General features: G+C 49.4%; 1 protein-coding gene across 1 annotated transcript; it reads right to left on the bottom strand.

Moving 5' to 3' along the window:
- Window positions 1-731: 731 nt before the first annotated feature.
- Window positions 732-12,168, bottom strand: APOBEC2 (apolipoprotein B mRNA editing enzyme catalytic subunit 2). Its single transcript, XM_026507502.4, has 3 exons — window positions 11,867-12,168; window positions 3,566-4,128; window positions 732-1,144 (listed from the first exon to the last, which is right to left on the bottom strand). The coding sequence occupies exons 1-2, from the start codon at window positions 12,007-12,009 to the stop codon at window positions 3,585-3,587; spliced, it is 687 nt and encodes a 228-aa protein (XP_026363287.1). The 5' UTR covers window positions 12,010-12,168; the 3' UTR covers window positions 732-1,144; window positions 3,566-3,584.
- Window positions 12,169-12,476: the final 308 nt, after the last annotated feature.

Genomic DNA, 12,476 nt, shown 5'->3' with positions numbered 1-12,476 from the left:
TATGAGCCTTGAAGATTCTTTGAACAAAGGCTAGTCTGGGGGAGGACTGGCTGTAAGTGGAATTCTGGGACTCAGCAGGGATGTGATAAAGTGCTTTGTCATTTGCAGATAGTCTTGGGGTCAAATTCTGATGACTTATCACACTTGAAGCTTGGGAAGAAGAGGCATGGCCTGATAGAATGAGCACATTATTCCTGGAAACCTAGTTAGAGTTTGGCAATCATCCAGAAATTTGTACATGAAGTTCTGCTTCTACACAGAACTCAAGCCTTGGAAGAGACGAGACTTGACACCATCCTGCTGTCACCATCAAGTACTGCATATCAACTAATCTTTCAGGGTGTGTGTCTCAACATTGAAATCCTACTTATCCTCTCCTTAATCAAGTGGCTAATTGCTTATTAAGTAGCAATGGGAACATGGATATCTTATAAACATTTCCCTTGCCCTTCGTTTCACCCTTTGACATATTCCTGGTCTTCAGAGAAGGGAAGAGATACTCATTTACAAGTAATCTCAAAAAATATTTGATAAAGGTCAAGACCGGGGTGGGAAGTTGGCCTGGGAGAGTTGGTATCCTGTGTTGCCTAGACAGGTCCTGGGTTAAGCCTCCCTTCCACTTTCTAATGTCATGGCTTGGCTCACCGCCTGGGAACATCCCTATTCCTAGGACTGTTCACTGTTCGTAGTAATTTCTAAATGTCTAAGTTCCTTAAAAAACCTCACAAAAATCACACCACTTCTTTTATTAATGTTGCTGTTTTTCTTTCTTAAAAAAAATCCAACTTCACATAAAATGCATTTCTGGACATACTTCAAAGATCTGCCCAGACCTTGGGTCTGAGGTTCTTTGCCTTAAGCAACCCATTTGGGGGAATAATTAGGCCCTCCTGCCCCACAGATGCCTGTATATGGTTGTCATTTCTTTCTTTGCAACTCATTTTCCTGTTTCCAAGAGCAGCCTTAGGGAGAGCCGTGGCTTAAGTGATTTACAGCATGAGCAGTATATTCAGAGTCCTCGGAGGACCTGTGCACTAGGATTGGTTGGTGTCCAATGTTGTCCAGCTCAAGTGGTCTTGGGATGTCAGGCATGTCCCAGATGGCCATACATGTCACTGCTGTCTCCTGGTGGCAGCAGGCAGACCTTAGTGAGAAAACAGAAAGCATGTTACTGAGAGCTCTGCAGGCCCAAAACAATGATGAGTTTTCCTTTGAGCTAGGGTTTCTATGTGCCCTCTGAGCAAGTCCGAATTTCTCCCCCATAGTCTCCTGTGATTTCTGCTTCACTCAGCATTAGGTGTGTTGTGTTCATGTTTTGGTGTGGTTCACACAGGGAAAACCCAGAAGATACCTACTTTAACTCTTGAGTTAAATATATAGTTAAATCCTATTCTGTCATTTTAAAAAAGATGGAATAAGAAATATAAGGCAAATTTTCTTTAACAAATGCCCATTTCTTAGTATTTTAATTAAGCAGAGTTGTCCTTTGGGCTTTTAGATTACAACTTGATTTCATGCCAATTTTTTTTTTTTAACTTGGTACATTTTAACCTTTCCCTTCAGGAACATGAATAACTCAAGAGTACAGGGAAGCACGTTAATGGGTCCAGATAATACAGTTATGTACACTAACAGAAGGAGGCTTATAGTGTGGAACATGTCCAATAAGATTTTATTTAAAAATAATTTGACTTGGAAATGGACTTTTCCCTCAAACTGATTAATCTATTTTACTTCCGTTTAGATTAGCATAAGATGCAACCCTCAATTATCTAAAATTAAAAGCTCCTTTTAATCCTCCTTGAAATGCTTAATTTTTATAGCAGATTTAGCTATCTATTCAACTTACTGGAAAAACAACAATACACACACACACACACACACACACACACACACACATCTCTGAGGACTTGATGGGTAGGCAGCTGGAAGTGGCCCATGGCTCTGAAAGGTGTTTAAAAAGAAAGTATACTATAGTTAAGATTAAGCTAGCAGTCATCATTCTGGAGGGTCTGAGTGGGGTTTATAATTACAGTGATAACACCTACACTAGTAAAATCTTCAAGGAATTTAAAAGTTAATTTTGTATTTTCAGAGGTCACCCTTAAAATTCTGTTTTTACCACTCCTCACCACCACTCAGAGTGGTGTCTTATTTTATGTGAGCGTAGTACAACGTGGCATTACCTGACCATCTTCCCACTGAAATCAATTAATAGGTACTGCTTTTTGTAAGAAATGGCTGAAAATCGCATCTTCTCAAACTGGCGAATGCTCAGCTGGAGAATTATCAGGCACCCCGTGTGCGTGTCTAATAGCAGACACCTGCCAACATCAGGCTCCAGAACATTGATAGTTCCCAAAACGTGTCTATGAAGCCACCTCTTCTCTTAAGAATATTAAGAGTGAGAGGGACCAGAAATAAATTGAATAGCTTCATGGAAGCATGCTGCTGTATGTTTTATTAATATGCGAACTGTTCCAGAATTGAAGTTGAAGAAGAGGGTGGTAAAGACCCTTTCTCCGTTTCTGGAAGATTTTGATGAGTAACTCAGGCCTTGTGCGGGGACTTGGTTGTAGCATTTCTGCGGGAACAAACTAGATCAGACCAAACTCAAAAAAAGTTAGTGAAGGATCTTTTAGCCTCTTTCCTGAGGGGAATCGGCCTCTTTCTGTGAGAGACTAATTTACCCTCAGCAAGAGGCCAAATTGGCCTTAATTGTGTCCTAATTGTTTGCTTAAATAGCTAATCTTTTCTTCTAGTTCTCTGATCACATCTTGATATTGTAGGTGGCCACTTCGGAGCTGCTATCTAATTTACAAACATCTTTTTAACCCTTTCAACATTCCTGCATAAAAGAACTTGTTGCTGTGATATCCCCATTCCTGAATTCAGCATTTTTCTATCAGTTCTGCTGAGGTCTTCTCAAAGTAAGAAAAATGTTCTTGCATTATACATTCACACAAATTATTGGTCTCATTCAAAGCAGAACCATTTGTTTGAAAACATGAAAGCGTCTCTGGCAATCAATCGATCAATCAATCAATAAGTTGAATACAAATCTGCTTGGGGACTTTCAAAAGTACCAGAAATGAAAAACAATTGTCCCTGAAGGAATGAAGAACCTCCCTTACAGGACGCTGGAAGGGTAAGATTGCAAATGGGGGGTGGGAGGAGGGCATCCAGCAGGTGTCCAGAGTTAGTAAGTCTGGACTCGCGGCCGCGGGGGCATGCTTAGGGGAGTGAGGTCCCGTCTCCGCTATCGAGTAACAGGTCCCTGGCACCATCCAGATCTGACCTCGGCAAGTCACTGTGTGTCACCAAAGCTTTCGGATTCCTATCAACCTTGAGTATTCCGAGTTCGTTTGACACCAAAGGGTAGAAGCGGAAAGGGTTTAGGGAGAGGAACTGAGAGGAAAGAGAAAACGAAACGGGACCTCCTAAAATGTTTTCACAGCCGGCCCAAAGCGGAGCAATGCGCAAGCCAGGCGGACCACTCGGTCCCGCTGCCCTGCAGCCTTCGACCCGAGGGGAGCGGGGCACAGCGCGCCGGCGCCGGACTCACGTGAGGCTGGCCCGGAGGCCTACTTGAGGATGTCGGCCAACTTCTCCTCGTAGTACAGGAAGTTCTCCTGAACGTCCTCCCAGGGCTCAAAGGCCTTGGCCTCGCCCTCCTCCTGCTCCACGAAATGCTGCCAGACGTACTCGAAGTCCTGGGGCTTCATGACGCGCAGGCGGCAGCCGGCCTCCGCCAGCCTGCGCAGCGCGGCGCGCACGTCGGGCTCCTCCCACTGGAGCAGGCGCCCCGCCAGGATGAGCAGCCGCAGGTTCTTGGTCTGGCCGAGGGTCCGCGCGATGCGGTCGGCGCAGGCGGCGCAGGGGCTGGACGACACGTACCACGTGACGGTGTAGCGCAGGGCCGGGTCGCAGGCGGGCAGGACGGTGTTGAAGAAGGCCTCCTCGGCGTGGGCGGCGGCGTGCTCGTCCTCCAGGTACCCGCGCGTGGCCTGCACCTGGCCGCCCTTGCCCTGCGCTTCGACCACGTAGCACAGGAAGGTCTTGTTGCGCCCGGAGCTGTACTCCACGTTCCGGAACTGAAACTTAAAGAAGTTGACGGGCAGCCGCTCCCTGGGGGTCGAGGGGGCGGAGGGACAGGGGAGAAGAGAGAGGGATGAGCTCTTCCTGCTCCTCGGACCAGCCTGGAGCAGGTGGCTCTCGGAACTCCGTGCCTCGGGGACACGTTGGCCCTTGCTATCAAAGCGGGGCTTGCCTAGGCTAACATCGGGGGCAAAAAAAAGGAGGGTATATCTGGAGGAGAGGAGAGCATTTGTAGGTAGGCGTGCCGGTCACCCCAACAGGGAGGGTCTCCAAACACTCCACCACCCCTCTCACACACAACACACTCCTGCATTTCTAAATCAGTCACTCCTCCACCTGGCCACGCGGCAGAACCACCCAGAGGACTCTACACATGTCAATGCCTGCGCCCCACACCAACCCAATGAAATCAGAACGTCTGGAGGGGGCCCAGGCACTAGCATTAAAAAACAACAACAACAACAACTCTCCAGATGATTCTAATAGATGGCCAGTTTGGAAAAGCAGTGTTCCAATAGTCATATTACAAAGTAGCAAGCCTATAAAATTTCTCCTGATAGAGCAAGACGAAGATTTTGCAGAGCATTTCCCGCTTCCACTTCTCTTCCCTGCCACTCATGGCCGGCGTATCTCAGGCATGGCGCGGCGCACCACTCAGTGCCACCCTCTCCCAGTGGCTGTTTCTCAAGTCCGGCTTTTCCCGCAGGTGAGAGAGTTGTCATACGATAAGCATCCAAGAATGTTTTTATCTTTGAGGTCAGATCACCCGAGAGAACCTTGATACGATAGAGCTTGGGTAGTAGTATTGAGTCGTTTCAAAATCATAAAACACTTGGCCTCTGCCCTCCAGATGGTTCTAATCGAGCAGCTCGACTCTAGCTAAGAGCATTCGAAAACTGCTAATTTAAAACGTGTAGGGAGCGTGGAGTGCGTGGGACAAAGGTTCTCGAACGTTTAGCCTTTATTCAGGAGGCAACAGAGAATTGTTACAGGCTCTTGAATAAAGAAAGACGTAATGAAAGTGACGTCCATGGGAGATGACATGGTGTCTTTAGGCAGATAGAGCGAGGCTGGGGAAAAGCCTGAACTTAAGCAAGCCCATTTGGTGTCCTAGGACACCAGACTTGGGGATGACGATGTTCAGTAGCTCGAGGGTGGGATGGATGATTAGGAAATGAAACCAGCAGAAAAAGGCCGGGTTTGGGAGAAAGTTCAGTAGTAAGAAGGAGGAGGGAGCAAAGGAAAGAGGCTAAAGAGGGCATCCGAGTTGATTGTATCTCTATGTGTGTCTGCATCTCTTTCTAAAATAGGGAAGTCTTTTGCAGGTGTGGAGGCCCAGGAGAACAAGGAGGCTTTCACAGGAGAGATTGAAAACGTCACAGGAGAGAAGGGGATTGAGTACCGGCTTGGGGAGGCTGAATGCTTTCTTTTTGAACAAAATATATTATCTGGGGGCATGCTTGGGTGGTTTAGTCGGTTAAGCGTCCAACTCTTGGTTTTGGTTCAGGTCGTGATCTTGGGGTTGTGGGATCGAACCCCACGTTGGGCTCCCCTCCAGACGTTCTGATTTCATTGGGTTGGTGTGGGGCCCAGGCATTGACATTTGTAGAGTTCTCTGGGTGGTCCTGATGGGCTTCATGCTCAGGGGGGAGCCTGCTTGAGATTCTCTCTCTCCCTCTCCCTCAGCTCCTCTCCCTTCCCCACCCCCGTCCCTGCTCATGTGCTCCCTCTAAAAATAAATAAGTAAATAAGTAAATAAATAATTTTAATAAAGGTAATCTCTGCAGTTGCCCCAGAGGATACCCTGTGGCAACCATTGACTCCACTGTTACTTCTCTACATGCCTTCCCTTTCTAACTCCCAGGGCTACAGGGAAATCCCGGGTGTCCCAGGACCTTGGCTTCTTAGGGATAAGCCACAGTGGCCAAAGAGCTGAGTAAACATTAGCTGTTTCTCTGCAGTACTCCCCGCCCCCATCACAAAACTGTCTCCACCCAAGTTTCCATATCTCTTGCTGTCAAGTTAAGTTTCCACTGTGGGGATGGATGTGTTTGAGGATCTGGCCCCAGGATTCCTTCAGGTTCTATACTTAGCTCTCTAAACCCCTCTGTCCCTAGTTGGACGTGTTTATTATTTACTTAACATTTCAGAAGAATGGGTGGCCTGATGATTCCCCTCTCCTGTTTCAGTCCCTGTTGGGAGTTCACTGATACTGAGCTCTCCCCAATTAAAGTCACCCTACAAGACCACTCCTGGATTTTACCAGTTGCTAAATGGTCCTTCACTTCCTGGAATGGCTTTTTTTTTTTCCTCCCGAAAAGCACAAAGCTTACCTTTCTTGTGCACACACTTTATGCTCTTCCACCTGCATGATGGATTCTCAGGCGAAACCCTTGGAAGTATTCATGACTGTGTGGTTGACTGGGGGCTTCCCCAAAGCTGCCTGTGTGGCCCCTCGGGTTTCATTCTGGAGCCCCCAAAACCATTGCTCCAGCTTTGCCAAATATAGCCCAGCCAAGAGCATGAATTTGGCCCAGCATACCATTGCAAATTGGGTGGCTGGTCTGAGGCTCCTGCTTGTCCCTGCCTCTCTTAAGCTCTGATGTTTTCCCCTCCTCCTCTTCCCTTTGCAAGAGGAGGGGACCCACAGAAACCTGAAACCCAAGGGGGAGGAAGAAAGTTCACCTCCCTATAAATACCAGTTTCCCACCCCTCTGGCCGGCAGCCCCGTAGTCTACTCTGGGCCTCAGCAGGGCCTTCTGGACTAGGTGCCTAAGGAAGGGAAATATTTTCAAGGGGCAAAGGAAAGTCAGGGAGAGTCTTGGCTCCCAGTCTTTCCTTTGGGCTTTCTCAAAATCTGGGCTTGCTTGGCTTCTCAGTGGGCTTCTTGGTTTTCCAGAAGGAGCATAAAGGTCAAATGAAATTCTTTGGGCCTCCCACAGGCTGAAACAGCCAGGCCCCGGAGAGGAACCAGGAGAACAGAGGTGGAAAGGGTCTGAAATCTCTCCAAGCAGCTAGACAATATGGTCATTTCAGGTGATTTTATAGAATCATAAAATAAGTCAACAGTGTTATGTCTGCTAGGGGAAGAAAGGAAGCAGTGACACTAATTTCTTAGATAATCACAAACATCTTTTTTTTTCTAGTAGCGTGATGCCTCATTACCGTAGTGACTTACAGCCCTTACTCTTGCCCCCAGCAGGTGTTTTCCTGCTGAAATGGGACTGTGCCCATGTGTTGGAGTGGTGGTCGGGAGAAACATGCAGGTAGCAGATTTCTTCACCTGGGCTCAGTCACACCTTCATGCACAAAACCCAACAGGGCTATACCTCCCCCGCCCCCCACTTCTTCAAGCACCACTTCCTCATACTTTCTGCAGACAGGTTACTCACACTTCATCTGCTGAGACCCAGGCTCCTGGGCCTTGCAATTCTCTAGGCAGGAAACCAAGAATCCTAATCTCTAGGAAAGACCATTTGGAACATGGTTGACTTGATGGAGGGAGAAGGGATGTGAATAAATGCAATATATATATTTTTCTCACATTGAAAAAATATTTGCGCTCCCTAAGCATAAATCTGTACAGTGAAAGAGAGCAACCTGGAAGGCAGTAGAGGCTGGTCTGAGATGAAACATTTGCTCCAAAATGATCATGGAGTGGAAAAATATATGCGTATATGCGCAGGTCATGGAGCGTTGACTTGTTTCAGCTTTCCTCGCCAGATCTCTCATGAGCTGCTCAGAAGAGGCCGAAGTGCTGGTTTTGGTCTCCTTCTCCCTTTTCCAGACCCCTTGCCGAGAGGACACCGAGGAGTGGGCCCAGGCAGAAGGAGGAAAGAAGCAGAGTTCTAACAGTCTGACTTCCTAGAACCCAGATGGGCTTTCCCAGGCTGCTGGCTCCTGGCTTGCCATTCTGGATGGGATTCTGCCCTGGACAAGCCCTGAGCCCTGCCTTTCCCCTGGGAGGCACTGTCTTCACACCGGGAGCTCTGACCTTCCCTCAGCCTCAGTGGAGGCCAGGGTGCCAGAGTCAGTGGCTGTCTTCTATTCTTTGCAGAACAAGCCTCCCCAGCAGGCTCTGGAGCCCAGGGTGAGGTGTGAGAGGCTTGCGGCAGTTAACAGCCGAGTCAAAGGCCCCCAGTCCTTGCTGTCTCTTCTCCTTGGAACCCTGCACATCCTCTCCGTGTTCCCCACGTGAACAGAGTGAACTACTGGTAGCCAAAGAAGCAGTCAAAGGGACAGTCACAGCCTGTGCCATTTATCTGTCTTCCACACCAATCTCTTTGCTAGCAGGTTCCGCGTGATGCAAAATCACACACAACACAGCTAGAGACAAACAAACACAAACGCACAGCCAGGGGTCCTGCTAGGTAGAGCCATATTTGCTCATCACTGGGACGGAAAGATGAGAAGACAACTAATTCCGGTGTCCCAGAGCTTCCCTAAAGCACGCCGAGTTGAGAGGCAGGCAGGGACCTGTGGAATTCCCTTCTGTGCTGCGCACTGCGGGCTCTTCCTATATCCTGAAGGGCTCTCCTCCCAGAAGCCCTCCCCACAATTAGTTCCTTATCCTAATGCCTGGCAGAGAGCCTACCATACAATAGGTGTTCATTCATTAGTTCATTTATTTCTTCAACAAGTATCTATTAGGAGCTATGCACTCTTCTTGGTGCTAGGGATAAAGCAGTTAAAAGGCAAAGTCCCTGTCCTCATGGAAGTTAAATACTAGTGGGGAAAATGGGCAGCAAATAAATGATTCCTAGTTGGTAAATATTTGTTGAATATAAAAAGCCTCCCATTTATGGCTTTTTTTTTTTTTAGATGCAGTGTGGTGATTTGGAGTCAGACAGTCCTGGGGTTTACGCCCTACTGCATCCATTAGCTTTGGGCAAATTACTCATCCCTCTGAGACTTGGTTTCCTCATCTGGAAGATAGGTTGAGTAATCCAACCTCTCAGAGTTTGGGCAATGGTCAGCACTCAAGAAATTAAACCTAGTGCTGTTGGGTGGTGTCTTCTCTGGACCTCAGATCTTACCCCTCAGAGCTCAGTCTTAAGCACAACCAAACCTGAGCCCTCTCTACTTTTCCTCTACTGTTTAGAGGGTTCTCTCTTTCCTTGGTGTGCTGGTTTAACACCCAGCCCTGTGACAGGAAGGGAGGGAGGGAGGGAGGGAGGGAGGGAGGAAGGAAGGAAGGAAGGAAGGAAGGAAGGAAGGAAGGAAGGAAGGAAGAAGGGAGGGAGGAAGGAAGGAGGGAAGGAAGGAAGGAAGGAAGGAAGGAAGGAAGGAAGGAAGGAAGGAAGGAAGGAAGGAAGGATGGAAAGTCCTGATTTCTAAAGTTTGCTGATCTCTGTAAACACTCCTACTATGCCACCGAACGCAGCGCTGGGAAGAGATGCGCACAACTGACTCTCAGTCATGAGCTGGCTTCGGCACACCACTGCAGTTTTAGACCTTTTCTAGCACTGTCTACCATGTGATTTTGTTAAGGTTCTTAGGTCTGCTTTCTATCCGGAGTGCCCTAGTCAAGCCAGAATCACGACAAGTGGGGCATCTCTCTTTATTCCTACCTGGTACGCCCTCCTCACCTCAGACTATTTCCCGGAAAGCTGCCCACTCTTCTGCTAGTATTTGCTGCCCAAAACTAAGGAGCGGTAGAGACAGACCCATCCCCTCTGGGCATCTAGGCTAGGAGGGGAGCTGCTTTGCCGACCCCTTGATGCCAGGGCATCTGGAGAGGAAAGGAAGGGAAAGCTGTTCCCTCATCCTGTCACTGCACAGACACAGCCGCACCTCTGGGCTATTTTAAGCCAACTGTTTACCCAGAGGGGCCCAAGAGACAGATCTCCACAGCTGTTACTTGTGGCCAGGAAACACTCCCTCCTGAACTACTCAGAGCACCCAGAAAACTGCCCTGCCTCTCCTCTTTTTCTGAGCCTTGGGTCAGAAAAGCCTGTGAGTTCCACTACCTCACCGATGGAGATAGGTAAAACCCTGTTTGGGAAATCGGGAACCCGGAATGGATAAGAGACCCGTGGAAAGAACACTTGGCTGGAGTCAGAAGAAGACCCCTGCTACTTACTGGTTCTGTGGTCTTGAACAAATCACGCCTCTGCCTGACTCAGTTTCCCCATCTGTAGAGTGGCAATAATGTAAACCCCTCTCCTGGCATTGTGCTGAGGGTTGAAGGGCTCACGCATGTGCACCTATGTGGTGATTATAAAGCCCTGGATGAATGTAAGTTGCGTCAGAGGATTTGACCCTTAGGACCCCAAAGCAAGTTCAACTGAACATAGTCTAATTCTGTTCTGGACCTATCCTGCCCCTGTGCTGGGAGATCACAGCACCATGCAGAGTGGGTGTGCGCGTGTCTGGGTGTGACCAAGGGCAGCATGGACCAGCAGGCTTAGGGGTGAAGAAAAGGATCTCCTTCCACAGAGAGGCACTGGAATTGCAGACTCTCCTGGCCTGGCAGCCCTCGGCTCTCCCTAGGTCCATATTAATATGTGCTCTGCTGCTTCTTTAATTCCAGGATAAGGGTGACATTCATTGGTTGGGCATGGGAGAACGCACATTCCAGGCTCTTGCCTGAATCCTTCCCTCAGGAACTAGGGTGCATTTTTCCCTCAGGTGTTTTTAGAAATCAGAAAATGTCTGAGCTGGAAGGGACCTTAGGGATCAACTTAGTGTAACTTCCTCATGTTACAAATGACAAAACAGGCCAGGGCTGGAAAATCACTTGCCAAGCTTAAAACGGCAAGTCCAGAGGGCCACCCAGGGCTTCTCTGCCCTCTGAGGACATCATGCCTCCATTCTTCCTGAAATTTCTCCTAGTGTGGACCTTACTCTGCCCGTGGGCATTGCTGGAGGCTCCCATCAAGGAAGCCTTGGGGCTAAGGGAGGCAATGTGGCCCTCCGTATCCCCTTCTTATTCTTGGCTGACAAAATTTGCCCAGGTCTTTTGCAAAAGGAACAGAGAGGGAAGAGGAAGAAGGACAACTTGGTTTTATTCCTGGAGATGGCATAATATGGACAAGACAGAGGGACCCTCTGTGTAGGCCTCTCTTTGGGGCCTGGAGACCCTTTTCTCAGGGTCCTTGTTCTTCCTTGGGTCTTGGCCAAGGGCGGAATACCTCTTCTGCCCAGAAGCTCCTGGCCCTGGACTGTTACCTGCTCTGTAACTACTGTTGCCCTGGGGGTGGGTGTGGAGAACCCCTGGGCAGACTTGATTCAATAAGAAAAAAAGTGCTTCTCACTCAGCCTTGGGAAAGGGTGGATCTGTTTTCCCTGTCTTAGGGTCTTCCACTCCAGAGAGAAGCTCTAGAGAAGGAGTGAGAGCCATACAGAGAGAGGGTAGGCCCACTCAGGAGCAGAGAGACAAGTCAAGGGAGGAGGTACTTTGGGGCCACATTTAAATGTGTCTGTGTCATCGCATGTCCTTACCCAACTCCCTGGGACTAGACAGCCTGTACCCAGAGAGACAGGTGACAGCCGCTACCAGGAGGCCTGAGCAGTGGTTTCATTCTCTGGGGCCTTGCCTCCCAGGAGCTGCTACTACTTCCCCCTGGTTAGAGGGGGTGGTAGGTGTCCCCTGAGAGGCCAAGAGAGATTTGCAGCTGTACCCACTGCAGCCCCTACCATGCACGGGAGTCTCGTGGCGGCAGGACTGTGACCCTGACCCCTACTATTACTGCCCTGAATTCCCCCAGCCTGCCCCCTGCCCACACTCCTCTAGGGAGGAGGCCCCTGGCCCACACCCAGGTCTCACCCTGTGACAATCTCAAAGGGAGGCAGTTCAATCAGCTCCTTCAGCTTCTCAGGGTCATCCAGGTTTTCCAGATCCTCACCATTCTGGGAAGCAGCTGGCTCAGCGGCCGCAGTGGCGGCAGTGGCGTCTTCTTTCTGGGCCATGGAGGGGTGATGGCTCCGCGGTCACTGAGAAAGGGGAGAGGCAGTGAGTTCCCAGGGCCAGGGCCTGGCAGCAGAGTCCCAAGCAGCTGTCAGCAGCTAAATCTGCCTGGGGACGATGGGAAGAGGACTGGGCTGGCCAGGCTTAGTGTTCTCACCTCCGGGCCACACAGGCTTTATAACCGGAGCCCTCAGCCCCTCCCCCAGGCCCTTGCCCTCTATCTTTTTTTAATTGAGTGACAGTGGGTGCCGGGATGGGGGGGGAGTGGAAAATCTGGCCACTAGTATCCCCTATTTATCAGTAGTCAAAGACAGGAAGCTGGCAGGTGGGGACGGTGAGGCCTGCTCTCCCTCCACCCCCCCCCACCCCGGCTCACACATATATTCATACTCTCTCCCTCCACCTTCTATCCTTCCCTCTGTTTCCCGTGCAACCTTTCCACCTCCACTGGGGGGATGGAGAAAGGGAC

The sequence above is a fragment of the Ursus arctos genome, unplaced genomic scaffold, assembly GCF_023065955.2.
Source record: "Ursus arctos isolate Adak ecotype North America unplaced genomic scaffold, UrsArc2.0 scaffold_29, whole genome shotgun sequence".
Lineage (NCBI taxonomy): Eukaryota > Metazoa > Chordata > Mammalia > Carnivora > Ursidae > Ursus > Ursus arctos.
The sequence above is the reverse complement of the archived record's forward strand: the minus strand, read 5'-3'. Positions and strand labels throughout refer to the sequence as shown.